Source organism: Cryptomeria japonica, unplaced genomic scaffold (assembly GCF_030272615.1).
Source record: "Cryptomeria japonica unplaced genomic scaffold, Sugi_1.0 HiC_scaffold_287, whole genome shotgun sequence".
NCBI lineage: Eukaryota > Viridiplantae > Streptophyta > Pinopsida > Cupressales > Cupressaceae > Cryptomeria > Cryptomeria japonica.
Window position 1 is genome coordinate 136564 of NW_026729109.1, and position 18210 is coordinate 154773.

At 31.5% G+C, this 18210-nt stretch overlaps 1 protein-coding gene and 1 pseudogene across 2 annotated transcripts; both read left to right on the forward strand.

Moving 5' to 3' along the window:
• Nucleotides 1–18210, forward strand: part of LOC131870096 (ATPase family AAA domain-containing protein At1g05910-like) — a 38155-nt pseudogene that overhangs the window by 12477 nt on the left and 7468 nt on the right.
• Nucleotides 11766–16750, forward strand: LOC131870089 (uncharacterized). 2 transcript variants are annotated; one of them, XM_059215796.1, is made up of 3 exons: nt 11766–11968; nt 15799–15864; nt 16289–16750. In XM_059215796.1, exons 1-3 carry the CDS (start codon nt 11904–11906, stop codon nt 16386–16388), a joined length of 231 nt encoding a protein of 76 aa, XP_059071779.1. In that variant the 5' UTR covers nt 11766–11903; the 3' UTR covers nt 16389–16750. The 2 variants fall into 2 exon arrangements, with proteins under 2 accessions (XP_059071779.1, XP_059071778.1); XM_059215795.1 differs by lacking the exon at nt 11766–11968 and having other exon boundaries at nt 15211–15864.

The window sequence follows — 18210 nt, forward strand, 5'->3', positions numbered from 1 at the left end:
ATATTGCAAAATAAAGCAAAACTACTGTGAGAAATCGATTCCTCTGTATTTTGTAAGTTAGTGATATGGAGTGACTAGCAAGAGGCTTATAATATAATGGGGTTGTTTACGTATACGTACAAGAGACATCCTTAGAGAACGCCGCACCTTTGTCATGTATGAAGAAGCCTCCTACGGCAAATTCAGCGCTATATCATGAAAAACTGTTCTGAATGCTGGCCAATTGGGATCATGGATGAAACACAAATTGTGCTTGTTGAGCTGATTGGACTGGTGGACCAGCTCAAAAGGGGTGATTTGCTCTTATTCACTGCGATTCGATTTGAGAATATGAAGGCACCAGAAGCATTGCGAATATTGAGGCACCACAAGCATTGCGAATTATAAGTGTGAGATGACTTGAGCAGAGCCCATGAATAAAATGCAGACCACAACTTCAATATTGGGAGTTTTGAAATGGCAAACAGCTATTTCCCATCACTTCTTAAAGTTTACAGGAGGTAAAAGAACACTCAGTGTGAAATCACCTCATACATCACAATTATAGTATATTTATATTATGGTGGACCAAAATAAGCATATAATCTACAAATAAACATTTAAAGAATTATAGCTTACAATGCATTATGAACTCTATGGCTCTTTCATTGTTGCAGAAGGTAAGATTTCAAATAAATAAACAATTTAAGTCGTAGTATTATTTTCAAACTATTTCAAGTAAATATATAATAATTTATATAAATATTGTTTTAACTATTTAGTCAAAAAAATTAGAGTATCTCGTATCATTATTTTATTTATATTTTATTTTTCAATTTTAAAAAAATTAGTACAAATAGAATGATATTTTAATATGTAACCTTTATTTTATTAATAAAATATCTTATATTGATATAATTATTTAATATGAAATGATATGTTGATTCTATATGTAATTCAATCATGTCTAAAATAAATATATGTGTAATGAACATATAAATATATTTAATATAATTACATTATAAGAAGAATAACTAATACCAAAACATACTCATACAATTCATAATATTTAGAATGACAAATATTGAAATACCATCACAATATCATTTAAATAGTGAATAAAAGATTATTAGATTGATTCTTTGTAAATAAATATTAAAACTGAATTCATTCAATAAAAAATATAATATTAATAATAAAATTAAAAAATATTATTCATATTATAATAAATTATTATAAATTATATCAAATTATACACATGTTTTATTAAAACTGATATTGATATCCAAATATTATATTGAGATGATAAATTTTTTTTTGCCTATTCAAGTAGAGCAGAAACTACAATTTAATTGAAGGCCCCATAAAACTCAATCAATTTTCATTCAAAAATTTAGATTTTCTACTACATTAAAATGAAATATAATTAAAAATTATGCGTGTTGAGCTGGACTAGTGGACCAACTCAAAAGTCTTTTATTCACTGCGATTCGGTTTGCAATTATTCAGGCACCACAAGCACTGCGATTCGCTTTGGAAATATTCTGGCACAAAAAGCATTACGATTCAATTTGCAAATATTCGGTTTACAATTAGTCTAAGATGAGTGCAGCAGTGCCCATGAATAAAATGGAGATTACAATGTTAATATTGGGCGTTTTGAACCAACCATTTTTTAACAAGAGATTAGAAACTAGATAACTTCAATCATGTTAAACTTTTGTCCAAATAAAAATAGGGAATCAAAATTTATAGAAAAAATAACTAGAATATTATAGATGATATTTACCAAATGGAAAAAATCTATCTACAATAATTCTCCCAATAAAATGGCATATGGATGCATCATAAAACATCATATCATATACAAGATCACATACCACATAGGGTGACATAATGATGATAGATTATATAGCCAACTAAAGAGACAAATCTCTCCTCTTTCCATTATAGCAACATCACAACTCATGAATTCATATGCCAATTTTTAAAAAAAACATAAAACATAAAAAAGTGGACCCAAATTGTCATTTTTTTATTTGAGTTTTATATATTTTGTCTTTGACAATAGTTTCATTTTCCCACCAAAGGGGCAACTCATAACATGTTGTAGACATATGCATGAGATAAAGAGTAGCCATGATCCCTCCCTACATGCTCTTTAAATAGGATTTTATTTTGTCCCTTTACTATTTCTGTCCAATTTTATGGAGCGATATGAAAAAGATGCAAAATCTTAGAGGACCTAGCAATATTATTTTTAGTAATAGTTTTGAAATGTTTTTAAATTCCTATTTTAGAGGACCCGAGGGTTTATTTTTAGCACTATAGAGGCATAATTTGGTTCAATTTACGGGTGCCTAAACTCACATTTTCATTTTTGACGTGCATATTTGATCTATTTTGTGGGAATTTCACAAACTCTACAAAAGATAGGTATATATAGCTACCTAAATATGTTTTCCATCTTGTTGTTGTAGATAGGAAGTATGGAGAGGGTAAGTAGTTTGAGAAATAGAGGGGCTATAAAAAAGAGTTTTTTTATTATTATTTTCAAATGGTTTTTTTGAATTATGTAAAAGTACCATTTTGTATGCTGATAAGCCATTGTAGCATGACATTTTTTCTTTTCAAAGGGATTTTCACAATTGTTTAAAAATCCCATTCTTGAACAATGTGAAGTGCATGTTTGAAACCATGAGATTTTTCTACACATGTTTTGTATGCTCATTTTATATTTTTCCCATCATTTATCCAAATAATTTCTTTAGTAATGGAAAAACTAACCATATATTATTTAACCACACCTTTTAAAAATGCAATATGATGGCATTATATTACTCTAGTGTTCAATTGTGTTTTGTGTGACAAGGATGAAGAAACAAAAGGATCATCTTCTTCTCAAACATGCTTTTACATATGAATGTTGGTTGTGGCTACTCAATAAATTGAGTTGGTCTACTCCCTTCACTCCAATTTTTAATGTTCTTTGAAACTTGATCCAAATTGTACAAAGAATCATTTTTTGTAATCCTTTGGGAGGTTGCTCATACTATTTTGATCTAGAATATTTGGTGGGAAAGGAACAAGAAAATTTTCAGAAATGAAAGGAATAAGGTTGAGGTTGTTCCTTATAAGATTTAGAATCAAATTTCAGAAGTGGTTAAAGGTTATACAATTAAACATAAATGGTCTGATTCATGTGAATTAAAAGGTTAGACTCTTGTTTCACATCTTGAAAGGATAATGTTCTTAAGGAATGGAAATATGTAAAGCTACCATTTAAGGGAAGCCTCATTAATAATGTAAGGAAGAAGGTTAATAGAAAATAAATTAAATGAAAACCCTCAAATATTAGACACTCCAAATTAAATTTTGATTGACCAACGAAAGGGAATCTCAGGACTTTGAGTGTAGGACTTTGAGTGTTGGATATCTTTTGAGAGATCATGAGGGTGTCATTTTGGAAGCATGGGAAACAAGAAATCTAGATTGAACTAATAATATGGTAGAATCTAGAGAACACATGTTTGATCTTAGAATGGAAAGTAAGCTTAATATCAAAAACCTAATCCTAGAAGGAGACTCTATGAACATTATATTTGCATTCAATAATTTCCAATCTCTAAACTAGAAAACTGAATACATATTGTAGGAGGCTTGGAGTTTCCTCCATTATCTTGACCAATATCAAATTAATCATTATTTCATGGAAGAAAAAAAGTTGGTGGATGGGTTGGAAAATAAAGGATGTCGATTAGACAATGGAGAAATTTTATTAAGGAAGATGCAAGAGTGGATACAGATCTTGTAGTAATTATGCAACATGATATGGCCTAAGTGTTTATTTCCTAACATGTTTGGTTAAATCATTAACTACCCTTCTCAATTGCAATGAATGGTTTCATTTCTCTTTTTGTTGGCAACACTTCTTTTTGGGCCCTAGGGAATATTGTCAAATCAAGGTCTACGTATGCTCGTTTTCACAAACTGTTCATAATTTATTCGAGTTGTGTCCTTCAATGAGTTAGAATCATCATGAATTTATATGGTGGAGCCTTTGTGGATTTCCCAATATATTCCAAATATTTTTAATTTCATTTGACATGTGTAAGTTATTAATATGGTTTGTTTTTGCCTGTCAAAGCTTGTTTGAAGATTTTGGCTTGGCTATAAGAATGGAGGGTCTCATGTTTATTTCTTCACCAGACAACTTTTATTTTCAATTTAATTCTGAATTCATAGTTCAAGGGGTCATAATGGAATACAAGGCACTCAATAGAAGAATTTTTATCCCACTCAAATAATGGGAATTTCCCACGTCTGGTCCATTCACTGGGGATCATGTTGGAAGTGAAGTCCAACGGACTCCTTCCATTTTACCGCCAAAACTCTTGGCTCTTCATCTTTTGTTTGTAAAGCTCTTTAAGAGTTGTTTGAATATAATTTTGTGAGAGGTATTCTAAAGCTGCTTGCAGCTGTGTATGTACAAACTAGATTGGTTATTAATACATTGATTCCCCTGCTTAAGTGTGGACTTAGGTAATCTGTCAAACCACGATATATTGTGTGTCTCATTTGTCTTTATCTATGAATTTGTTATTCTATTTCTACTCTTCTAATTTGTTTCTAAATCCTAGCATTTTGTATCAAAGCAGGGTTAGATTGCTATTAAGATTTGGGTGGTTGAAATTCCAGAATCATGGAAGAATCAAAGATAGAGAACTTTTTCGGTCAGAACTTCGGGTTATGGAAGGTGCAGATGGAGTCCTTGCTGATAAAGAAAGACCTTTCACTTGCACTTGAAGGGAAAGCAAAGAAGCCAACTATGATGGCTGATGAAGAATGGGAAAAATTAGATAAGAAGGCAAGAGTGACAATTTTCCTCTCGCTGTCCAACAATGTCCTCTTCAATGTCACGGTTGAAGCAACAATGAAAGATGTATGGGACAAAATCACAGCCATGTATGAAATGGCATGGGTTGCCAATAAAGTGTTTATCATGAAGTGATTGTACAAGCTTAAGATGAAGGAAGGTTGCACTATGGGAAATCACATCAATGAATTTATTACATTGATTAGTCAAGCAACTTCAGTGGGGATGACACAAGATGATGACAGCAAGGTTGTTCTTTTATTATCCTCTTTGCCAAGCAGCTGGGATGGCATTGTAACAATAGTTAGCACATCAAAATCTGGTAAAAATAAGTTAGTTTTTAATGATGTAGCAGCTACTCTTCTCAGCGAGGATTCAAGAAGAAAGAATGAAGAACCTTCATCCGGTGAAGCCTTAACAGTGGTAAGCACCGAAAATAGAGGTAGGATCCATAATAGAGGAAGAAATAATTATCATACATGTTTGAAATCAGCAAGGAGATCAAAGTCTAGAAACATAAATGGTGATTGTTGGTTTTGTGGAAAAGTTGGTCATGTAAAGAAGGATTGTAGAAACTACAAAAGGGCACAAGAGAAGGTGCAGGAGAGCAAAGAAAATACAGTCTACGACAAAGATGATAGTGTACTAATCCATTCAACAACCAACCCTACCCCGGGTTCATGGGTACTTGATTCTGGTGCCTCCCATCATGCTACCTTATGTCTTGAAGCATTCATTAACTACAAAGAAGAACATTTTGGAAATGTTTTCTTAGGAAATAACAAAGATTGTGAAATTACAGGCAAGGGTGATGTGTTGCTACCATTAGAAGGTGGTAAAACACGACTGCTCAAAGATGTTTGGCATGTCCCACAATTGAAGCAAAATTTGATATCCATTGGAAAGCTGTTTGATCATGTTCTTAATGTAAATTTTCTTCCAGATACTTGGAAGGTAACTCATGGTATCACGGTGATTGAAAATGGAAATAAATTGGGTAGTCTATATATATTTAACACTCATGGTGAAGTGGGAGCTGCAATGGTGATTGAGGATAGCAAAGCGAATCTTTGGCATCAAAGGCTTGGGCATATTAGCAAGAAAGGGATTGATGTTATGCACACAATAAATCACCTTCTGGGCCTCAAACTTGTTGACTTGGCCTTTTGTGAACCTGTCTTTATGGAAAACAAAAGTGAGTCAATTTTTTGAAAGGTGGGTGTGATACGAAGACAACACTGTTGGAGCTTGTATACTCGGATGTTTTTGGGCCTACCGAGATAACCTCCATTGGAGGAGCTAACTATTTTGTCACCTTTCTTGAGGATTGTACAAGGAAAGTATGGATTTATATGCTCTCTACGAAATCTAAAGTTTGTTCACATGAATTTGATGACTTTTGTGTTGATAAGGGGATTAGAAGAATTAAGGTTGTTCCTTTAACTCCTCAAGAAAATGGTGTAGCCAAGAGGATGAATAGGACAATCCTTGAAAAGGCAAGATGTATGTTATCAAATGCAGTCTAGCAAAGGAATTTTGGGCAGAGACTTGTAACACAGCAGTATATTTGATCAACCAAAGTCCCTCAACTAAATTAGACTTTGGTATTCCGAAAGAGGAATGACAAGGGATACGCTCAGCAGCAAGACCTCGATTTTAAAGAAATTTTTTTGCCAGTAACCAAAATGACTACCATCTGAGCAGTATTGGGATTAGTTCCAGCCTAGGATCTTGAGCTTGAAAAGATGGATGTGAAGAGGACATTTCTCCATAGCGACCTTAATGAGGAATTGTTTATGCATCAACCTGAAGGATTTATTAAAAAGAGTCAGGAACATCTCTATTGTAGATTGAAACAGAGTTTGTATGGGCTTAAGCAAGCCCCACGACAGTGGTATCTTAAATTTGATAAGTTTATGATTGATCACAAGTTTATTCGTTGTGAGTTTGATCCTTGTATCTATTTTAAAAAGCTACTGAATGGCGAATTTGTTATACTTCTTCTTTATGTGGATGATATGCTAGTAGCCGGCACAAGCATGAAGATTGTTTGTGAGCTTAAAACTCACTTAGCTAATGATTTTTCCATGAAAGATTTAGGGCTAGCGAAGAAAATTCTTGGAATGACTATTTTTTGAGATAAGAAAAAGAGAGAACTTAAACTATCTCAGCAAGGTTACATTAAAAAAGTATTGGACAGATTTGGTATGGCGGATGCTAAGTCTATATGTGTCCCCTTAGCCTCTCATTTTCAGTTGTCTTCTTAATTGTGTCCACAAACACAAGAAGATGAGGAGTTTATGGACAAAATTCTATGCAAATCTATAGTTGGAATTCTTATGTATGCTATAGTGTCTACTTGTCTGGATATTGCTCATGTTGTGGGAGTGGTGAGCAGATTTATGTCTAATCCAGACAAATCACATTGGGAGGCGGTCAAGTATATTTTGTGGTATCTCAAGGCTACTTCAAACTTTTTCTTATGGTTTGGGAAGGGCAAGGCACACTTGTAAGGGTATACTAATTTTGATTTTGCTGGAGATTTAGACAAAAGGAAGTCTACTTCAAGTTATGCTTTCGCATTTGCTAGGGTAGTGATTAGTTAGGCTTCTAAATTACAACATACAGTTGCTCAATTGACTGCAGAGGCTGAATACATAGCTCTTTCTGAAGTAGCCAAGGAGATGGTATGGTTGCAACTCTTGTTAGCAAGCTGGGTTTGAAGCAATAAGATTTTTCTTTGTTTTGTGATAATAGCAGTGCCATCTTTACAACTAAGCATTAGGCATCTCAGGCTCAGTCCAAACATGTTGATTTTTGCAGTCATTATGTTCGTCACATGGTCGAAGAAGGTAAGTTTCATGTAGATAAAATTCACACCGAAAAGAATCTAGCTGATGTGCTCACTAAAGTTGTTAAGTGGGAGAAGTTTGATTTTTGTCAAGCTTCTCTCGGCCTTTCCAATATCTGATAGTAGGACTGAGTGGGGGAATCTACTTGTTGCAGCAGTTTGTTGGCCTTCAAGGGGTAGATTGTTGGAAGTGAAGTCCAACGGACTCCTTCCATTTTGCCGCCAAAACTCTTGGCTCTTCATCTTCCGTTTATAAAGCTCTTTAAGAGCTGTTTGAATATCATTTTGTGAGAGGTATTCTAAAGCTTCTTGCAGATGTGTATGTACAAACCAGATTTGTTATAGATTGGTTATTCATACATTGATTCCCCTTCTTTAAGTGTGGATGTAGGCAATCTGTCGAACCATGATATATTGTGTATCTCATTTGTCTTTGTCTGTGAATTCATTGTTCTTCTAATTCATTTCTAAATCCTAACAGATCATCTCAAGCGAACTTTCAAATCGGATTGTTCAAAAGTTGAGAGGACCATTATCACCATTGTTGGGGAGAATTTTCTAAATGTGAAAGAACCCCAACATTTATCCTTCACAGGAGGTTCTATCTTTCTCTCCACTTGATTTCACGTGTTACAAAATTATGGCCTATTGCTCAAAATTGCAATACAATATGTGAAAGTGGAATTTTTTTCTAGAGGGTTTGGATAATGCAATGAAGAACTATGGTCTCCTTGAGGTCAACGCTTGGGTGGGAGGACTCTTACCTAAAAATATCTTAAGAAATGCTTGTATAAGCTTTTTGAAAATTAATAGGGCTCTTCTTGAATATCATTTCTTCTTCTATGGTTGGTCGATTCTTTGGTGTTTTCTATGTGCTCCATTGACTATTACTCTATAAACCCCATACTATCAAGATTATGTCTCTTTAGCATATGAAGGTTGTGTCTATAGAAAACTAAGGTGTGGTAGCAGATATGGTAGTAGATATTTAGTCAAAAGGAAAGGATATTGTAGGGGTAAGAAAGGATAATGAAGGATGGGGAGAAAATTCTCCCAAATTTTAAAAGCTCTTTGTAATTTTTTTGGCTTTGTACAGTGTCATAATGCTCTGTATTTTTTCGTGTCTTGTGTGGTACAGATTATTTGTCTTGTGGTCTTTGAGTTGGTTAGGGTTTCCATGACTAGGTTCATAGTTCTCCTAGCATGTGTTTCCATGACTTGGTTCATAGTTCTCCTAGCGTGTTTCTGTAATCATCTTTTGGGATTGCAGTACATAAGTTCTGCATTCATAATTCCTTTCTTTATGTAAATTTTATTATTAAAATTATATATATAATTCAGGCTTTATACCCTTTATCAAAAAAAATATATGATGATATTGTTGAATTTACTAGATGTAGAAAAACAAAAGAGTGAGGGCATACGAAGGTGGTGAGAGGAAAAAACCTTTAGTAACATCATTGAAGAAACTGGGGAAATATTTATTTTTGTTTGATAGTGAGATGACACAAAAGTTGTGTGTTTTATAATATTAGATTATGCAATATTAAATTTCTTATTATTTGTGTAAAAAGTATATCTTTTCTTCCTTACAATTAGTGATAATTAGACACAGATTAATAATGTAGTAAGTGCATTAAATTAAGTTGGAAAGAAGAGTGCATAAACAACATGTAGAGGTTGACAAAAAAATATCAAGTCAGATATACTTTTTGAATCCATGGAGTGCAAAACCTAGTTAATTCTCTTGAAGCTAAATTGTGAGAGTGTTCTCATGTAAAATTATTATTAAGAGAAAAGGATAAATTAGAATCTTTCGCTATTTTAGTGGAGCACAGCTACTTAAAAAATGAAAATAAGCTTTGAAATAAGCTTATGAATTTTATTTGTAAAAAATATTATCAATAATTTCATTACAAAATAGTTTAAGAAGATTGCATAAAAATAAGCAGCCATTTGATTATCCATGGGGCCACCTACTCCACAAATTGCTCCTTAAAAAGCTGAGCAGGTGCTGCTAGTCAAAATAAACTAAGCGGCAACATGGGGACATGCCCTTAGTGACCCCTTCTAATCCATGTTTCTAGAACTAAAATGATATTACCCTAATTAACTTTGAATTTTTGTGGAATGAGATCTGAACAGTTCTTTTAAAGACAGATCTATGGCTAGTGATGGCAACAACATTATGCCCTAAGTTTCTTTTCTCGTACGCTAAGAACTCTCTCAATTTCAAACACATATCACAAGGAATTCAAGTACTCTTAAACTGATCTGAGCCATTTGTTTTAAGCAAAATCAATGGCTAGAAAAGACGATAAATGAACCTTTAAGCCTATTAACAGTACTAGTTCTATCCAACCAATCGAGCGAATCAACGGCTATGAGAAGGCATAGCAAGGTGGCTCTAAAAATTCGTATCAAACTTTATTTGTTGAATTTCGCTTTTGTTTGAGTACTCTACACAAAATTCCATTCTCCACTCCAAATACAACGGTTATCTTAAAAGTAAATGTTTATTGTTTGATACAATTCTATTTCGGTCTGAAAAAACTAAAGTCTTACGGATAATTTTGTCACAACATTTTACTCATATTTAATCATTGTTTATTTCTATTATTGCCATCAATATTTTAATTTGTTGAAACTAAAACCTGAGGGATGCAAAACAGTATAGCTTAATTTCTCATAATTTACAAATATAAACAGGAGTTCATACAACATAATACATCCCATTAAATGAACCTTACTAAACCATTGCATCCATATTCAAGAATGATGTAACACACATTAATTCTTTATGAGATGACTTGTAAATTATTTCCTTATATTCTTTTATAAACAGAGAATGCTCTCTAGATACGCAATTTGTCCAATGTTTTAAGCTGAGAGATAAAATGTGTCCCATCAGTATATTGTATCTAACTAAAGAGTCAACAAATGTACTAGCGGTTAATCCTTTCTTTTCAACAGAGAAAATAATGCAAGGAGGCACTTTTATTTATCTTGCTCCTTCCTACTTTATTTTTAAATAATTCAGAAAAGAAACCACAGATATCGTATCAGGAAGAACTTTATTTCAACTCACTTTCGCAGTTTTTATTAATAGGACCAAAAAACGAAAAAACATTTACAGATTATATAAAACATGCAGGTTTCTTCGCATTAACTAAACCAACATACTACATATGAAATTTGATAATCATGTTCAAACTTTACAGATATTCTAACATCTCATTAAAATTCAATTATAAGAAGTCAAAATGATGATTGCATTCACATCGAAACAAAATAAAAATACCAGAAGAGAATGCTTGTCAATGAGAGTTATAAATAAAAATAAAATAATAAAAAAAATTATCTAAGGTTACAAGAAAGCTTTGATGTTATAACTATAATAATGTGAATCTGGCCAACCATTTTTCTAATTTAAAGAGGAACAAATAATGAAAGTCATTTTAGAGATCAGTTGATTAAGACTAAAAAATTGCCGGATCTGTTATCACATCCATTTAGTAAAACCATTTTCTGCTATTGGTTTGACACACATATTATAAACATCATGACCTATTTTATTCATAATAGGGATCATAGTTTAAAGAAAGGTCACTTCGGTGATTCCTTCAATATTTCATGGGGTAGAGACCAGCTAAGGCGATCCCACAAATTCCTCATGAAATTCTCTTTTCATCTTCATATATATCACCGCACATTGCTTCACCGCTTCCTCCATTGAGAAAGCCGATGTTGTAAAATAGAGCAAGAATGCTGCGAAATCGATTTTTCCATTGTAATTCTACTGCACAGACCAAAGTAGTTTGTAAGTTATTGATATGCAGTGACCAGCAGGAAGCTTATAATATGATGTATCAGAAAATGCCTTTGTCACTGCGAAGATGGTGGGACCATTTGTAATGCCTGATAAGGGCAAATTCATCACTACATCATGAAAAACGGTTCTGAATTCTTGCCAATTCGGATCATGGATGATTTGCTTTTGTTCATTGCAAATCGGTTTGCAAATATTGAGGCACCAGAAGCATTGCGATTTGATTTGGAAATATTGTGGCACAAGAAGCATTGCCATTTGATTTGGAAATATTCGAGCATCATTACGATTCGATATGGATATATTCTGGCACAAAGAAGCATTGCGATTCTATTTGCAAATATTTTGTTTGCAATTTTAAGTGTAAGATGACTGCAGCAGCGCCCATGAATAAAATGCCGGCCACAACGTTAATATTGGGCGTTTTGAAGAGGCAACCACCTGTTTCCCAACACCTCTCGTAGTTTATGAAGTTAAAAGCGAGTTCATAAAATTTTATTTCAAATCTATTTTTTATTTGTATAATTTAATTTTGATTAAATATCATGTATCATTTAAAGAATTAAATTTTTTTTAATTTTTTTTTTAAAATGTAAAGATCACTTTATTAATGATTATTTTTAAGCTATGCTTTTATTTGAAATAAGAGAATTCATATTTTGTAAATTGATTTTAAAAATTTGTATCATTATCTTTATATTTTTATCATTTGTAAATATCAAATTCCTTCCCTCTTCCATTAAAATTTTGTGTTTAAACTCTGATACTCTCTATTTTACAATCTAATATTATAAGGCAAAGAAACAAAAAAAAAACCTGACTTTGATTGTAAGTCAATATTCGAAAAATTTAGCTGAGACAATTCACATATGAAGTTTTACTAGGAGCAAACTTTCATTTTAATATATTTTAAAATTAAAAATTTTCAAGGGTAATTGACTGGGTTTTGTGTGTTTAGAAGTTTTGTCCTTTAATTAAATCGACTTTGTTTGTGCTCTGTGAAAATGGTGAAATTTACACGTCCCGCCAATTTAATGTTTGGGATATCATTAGTCAGCTTTACCTAAAGGTATTTAAGCGCACACATATATATGATAGAGATATAAATTAAAATAAATTATTATATCGAATTTTTATTATTTTATATAATTAAGAATTATTTATTAAAATGTGAATAATTTGTTAATTTTATTATTTTGTTATATTTATATAATTAAATGAATTTGATTTCAATTTTTTTAATAATTTTTTTCTTTTATAAATCTAATGATTTATTATTATAAATGGTATTTTGTTTAATTGGGTATAAGGTTAGAGTCTTATTAAATACAATGTTCAACTAGATAAAAAATTAGGGTTTAATTTGTTTTAATTTTAAATTTGGTTTGTTATCATAGTTAGAGTTCAATTAGATTTACAATCAAGGTTCAATCAAATCAAGTTTTAGGATTAGAATTTCAATTTGGTTTAGGGTTGGAATTAGGGTTAACTTTGATTTAATATTTAATTAGGTTTAGAGATATGGTCCAATTTTGTTTACACTAATTGAAACCATTTTTCTTCCTTTAAGTAGTTTTGCGTGAATCATTTATGTAATGTAGTTTTGCTTGAGTCTTTAAATTGTAAATAATTGTCAAAAGATAAAGTAAGTTGAATTTTAATTGCTTATAATTAAATTAATTTAAATGCTTAACTCTAACTAAAGTTATTAAAATAATCTCTAACTAAAACTAAAATTATTAACTCTTGATGTCATCAATTAACATTAGGGCATATTAATTTTAACCCTTCATTGATTTTAAACCCTAAGGGTTTTAAAATGAATCATTAAATTTGAGTTGTGTTAATGTTAAAATGAATCTACAATTAGTCTTAAAACAAAGTAAAAGTTAAAATCTTGATATAAATGCAACCTTTCTACATGCAAATCATTTTATATTCTAAAATTTTTGAATTAAACTAAACTCTTTTTTTTTCATTAAGTTTGATAAGTATTAACCACATTAAATGAATCAACAATTAATATTAAAATAAATTAAAAAATAAAATCTAGATATACATGGAACCTTTTCATATTTTAAAAAAATCAATTGATTTAAAATCTCAATCCTAATTTAAATTATACACTATTTCTAACCATGTCAAATTCACAATCATTTTTCTTTTAACCAAAATTTTTTTTATATTCACTATCGTGGAATCTGGAGGTGTCCTTGCCGAAGCAAGACTAATCCCCCAGTGTGTACGACCCACTCACAAGGTAGAAACACACACAGAGAGTTAACACAGCCGGGGACTCGAACTCAAGACCATGGGGAACATACCCACGCCTTAAGTTGCGATCCACGACCGGGTGAGCTAGGGCCGAAGCCCTTTTAACCAAATTTGAAGAGAGGGTTTGTGAATAACATAAAACCATTTTGAACAAACCAAAAAAATGTTTTGTGGAGAAGACAAAAGATTTCTACTGCCTGCTATGTGCATTAATATTCAAATTAGTGCAATCTTTAAAAACATGTATTTGGATTATGTACTGTGCCATAAGCAATCATGTTCAATTTGAATTCCTACATGTAGAAAATATTGATTTAAGATATTGAGAATCAACGATTCATTAGAATGCTTATAAAAAGATAAAACATCTTCAATTTTAGGCCATGCCAAAATGTGGAAGTCAAAGGATTGTGATATTTTGATGAGTAAACAAAATGTGTTTATCTTCATATGTTTGCATAGTAGGATTAATATTTAAAAGTCACTTAATTTAATATAAATTGTATTAGAAAGGATGTAGAAGACTTCTCTTGTTGGATTCATTTTGGTGTGAATGTAACCCTCATCTTCACCTCTTACAGTTTATCTTTAGTGATATATAGGTAAATTCCACTGAATTAACACATTTTATATTGTTATGATATATTTTGTATGTGAATGATATTTATCTCAATAATTTCATTTATATTGGATGATCTATTATTTGAGGTTTATCTTACTTGAGTTCATAAAGATCAATGTCTCATTTTGAATTCATATCATTTTTGTGGTCTTTGCCTTTCAATAAATAGAAGGATCTTCAATAGCTGGTTTATCATAATTAAATTAAATTTCTTATTCCTATTAATGCTAAGAATGTGAGTTTGGTTTAGTTCTTTAATTGACATGATTTCTAGAGTTGATGGTATTATGAGAATTCTCTTTAAATCTTTCAAATTCTAACTTTATTAATAAATATGATTATTTGAAGATAATAACATTCTAATTTGATATGAAGATTTTCAAAAATTCTTAATGAGAATCCAAACTTAAGAACTAAACAAAATTATATAAATTTGAATTTTCATATATCAAGACCCACCCTTAAACACATTATCTCTCAAATTCTAACTAAAATACTATCCATAAAAAAACTAACACAAAAAAAAAAATCTAACTCCAAATTAAGGCTCTTCCATGTTTACTCTATCCATATCCTAATCCTTTCCATAGATAGCCATATACCTATGAATTTAGCAATAATAGCTAGAGTCCAGGAATTCTTCTGAAATGCATATGTTAGCGATCTCATCTAAGACTTCCACATTAAGATTACCAACCGATTTCCACGTTTTAACTTTTTATCCCTTTTTAACTTACCATAAAGATGGCCTCCCCATTCCAATTGTTTTATCCCTCCCCAACCAATTCAACTGTAAAACTAGATTTATTCTTTTAAACTCCATGTACGAGGAGTATTGATGGGAAGTTCTTGGTTGCCTCGTTCAGAGCGCCCAATGTGGTTCTTTGAGTTCTTAACTGTCTTACTCCTTTCATTGTTCAACTAAAACAAATTTTATTCTTCTGCACTTTAGTTGGTTGCATCGTTCAATGCGCCTGCTACTATGTCATGGTCTGCGTCTTATTCATCATTCCTAATTTTCCATTACTTTCGCATCTGCATTCATCATTCCACGCGCGCATCTGCATTCATCTTATCTATCTTATTTCACTCACTATTCAACGTTTCAACATTCTTCTCCCAAAATAATATTATTTTTTAGAACTGTATAAGGAAACTATATCCGAAGCAAGACAGCAATATCCTAAAAGATATAAAATATTAGGGTTTTATCGCAAGGGACAGGCAGAAATTCCCTTAAAAGGCTTTCTGTAAAATCTACTACATTCTCTCTGAAAACAGTATCCATTCGTCAGAAGTTGCCTGCATTTGACAGCTTTTCCTTTCGAAAATGGCATTTAAGATAGAATATGAGTGGTTCTTTGCAGTAATGATGGGAATGGCGATCATCATGTTTGCTGGAACTGGCATGGCTACTGCAGAAGACACAGAAGGTATGCCGTAATATTTTTTATTTCTTCACTTGATATTTTGCAAGTTTCGAACACATAATCTATTTGCCGAAGGAAAATTTTGTGTTGCACCAACCACAAGTTTTATATTGTTCAACTCTTCTTTCCCTGTAGTTTCTTTCGTGCTTTCCTTAAAATGCTGAAAATTACGATGCTCTCAATATATGTGAAAAAAAAACAAGAAAATGTGTTTGGGGTTTAGGTCTTGCCCGCTCTTTTCTTTAATATTTAACCCTAGTCAATATCTGTTTCTTTTTCCTGAAATTCTTTTGCAAGAGTGCAACCACCAGGTATCATAAGAGCTAGTGAATGGAAACTGAAAGATAAGGAATTGCACCAATAATATTTGTTCAATATAGACCTCAAATATTCTTTTATATGGAAATTTTAATTTCTGTGGTCGCAGGATCGAAATCACTGCTCTCTATGACACAAGCTACTACTCAGGCGCCATTTCATGTCCACTCGGCAAGAATAACAGAAAGGAAATCACGGCCGTCGGATAGTGTTGAAACTGTATTAGCTGAGATGCCGATAACTGAGCAGGCGGCTTTGAGAGACGCGATCTTCTTCTTGTTCTTTTTACTCTTTCTCACTTCTCTGGCTATTCTCTGCTTATTCTCTGCATCAAAGTTATAGTAACTTGGCGTTCGATTTAGAAGCACTCTGGGATATCATCTTTTTTTTTTCCCTATTTTGAAACAATCCATTTCTTCAATTTTATGCAAAATGCCAAGGTCTGCTATAAATTCTTGTTCCCTGATTTTGAAATGCATTTAAGGCAAGGAAGCCAGAAATCGGCTTTGACTTGAAGTCAATGTTTGCTAAATTTATCCCAGACGGTTCAACTTGATAAGTTTTACTTCAAGCTATCTTTCATTTTCTTATACTTTGGAAAGGGAAATTGACTGAGTTTTGTGGGGTTAGAAATTTTAGTGGGATGAATTTGATTTTAATTTTTATTTATATAAAAATAATGTGTTATTTTCTCCATTTAATTTTTTAAGCTTTTTTTAATGATCTATGTAAATGGTATTTGATCATTCTTCTTTCTAAGTATAATCAATTATACTGGTATGTTTTAAGACTAGCTCTTACATTTATTATCATTAAATATGCATGTATGTCTATCATGCATGTATTTATAGTAAGCATTATTGACTTATAATGGGTTAAAACATTTTACTTTTAAGTAAATATAACATATAGTATTAAATGGTATAATTATCTATGTAAATGAGTTTGTTGTTAGATGCAGAGAAAATAAATGTCAGCACTTCAAATCCTTTCTCATTTACATAACAATTATCCACAACATACACTATTTATTTGAATTCTTTTATTATGATTATTATAATTAATGAAACCAAAATCCCTTACCTTTTCAAACAATGAATAATAAATAGATATAGGGAGTTATAATTTTAAATGTTTATATACAATCTTAACCTTGTTTTGGTCTATCCTAATATAAATACATTTTAATTCTTATTTATCATGATGTCACATTAATAGTGTGTTTGTCTACCTCATCTCCACTTTTGTTCTATATGATTTATTTTTCCAAATCTTTTTCATAAGTTTTTTTTTTTAAAATACTTTAAAATATGATTTAGTTGAAGATGGCAATGATTTGGACTTTCATTTTTCTTTCAATTTTTATTTTTTTTTAATATTCATTTGAACATGCACATAAGAATACTCATGATGAACAGTGACATCTTTAAAGCTACAACAATTATTTTTTCACTATTCATTAAGTCAACAATTAATTACTATGCAACAATTTGAACGTGGTCTAACTAATAGACCTCGTCATACTAAACAAGAAAAACACATAAAATTGGTTTTTGCTCATATGGCCCTTCAATCTGTTGCACCATCGGCGAAATTACAAACCAAAATAGCCAATAATATTGCTGACGTTATCAGCGAGAAGAAAATGTGGAAGTTAGCAGACATGAAGACTATCAAAAATTAGTCTTGACTGTGGACGAGGACAACGATAATGATATTGCAATTATTAAAAAAATAAGGGTTTAAAAGAATAGAAGAAATGAAACGCTACTGGGAAAGAGGGCAGAAAAGAAAGCTCTAGTATGAATCGCTGCTGAGATTTTTTAAACATATTGTTCTGCTAATTTTATTGTCTGCCCTGTCTCATCAAACTCATAAAAAACTTTAGTTAGTTCGTTTACTTATTTATTGTATTTTGTTTTTGTTTTATGTAAATTTTTGAGATGTTTACAAGTAAATTTAAATAAGCCGCGTTTGACCCAATAATTTCATGCATATTCATGCCACTAATTGTGACTCAGAAGTCAATTT

Coding starts and splice junctions, on each gene's coding strand:
- LOC131870089 (XM_059215795.1), top strand. CDS start 15,762: ATGGCATTTAAGATAGAATATGAGTGGTTCTTTGCAGTAATGATGGGA. Junction 15,865..16,288: donor TACTGCAGAAGACACAGAAG/GTATGCCGTAAT, acceptor CTGTGGTCGCAG/GATCGAAATCACTGCTCTCT.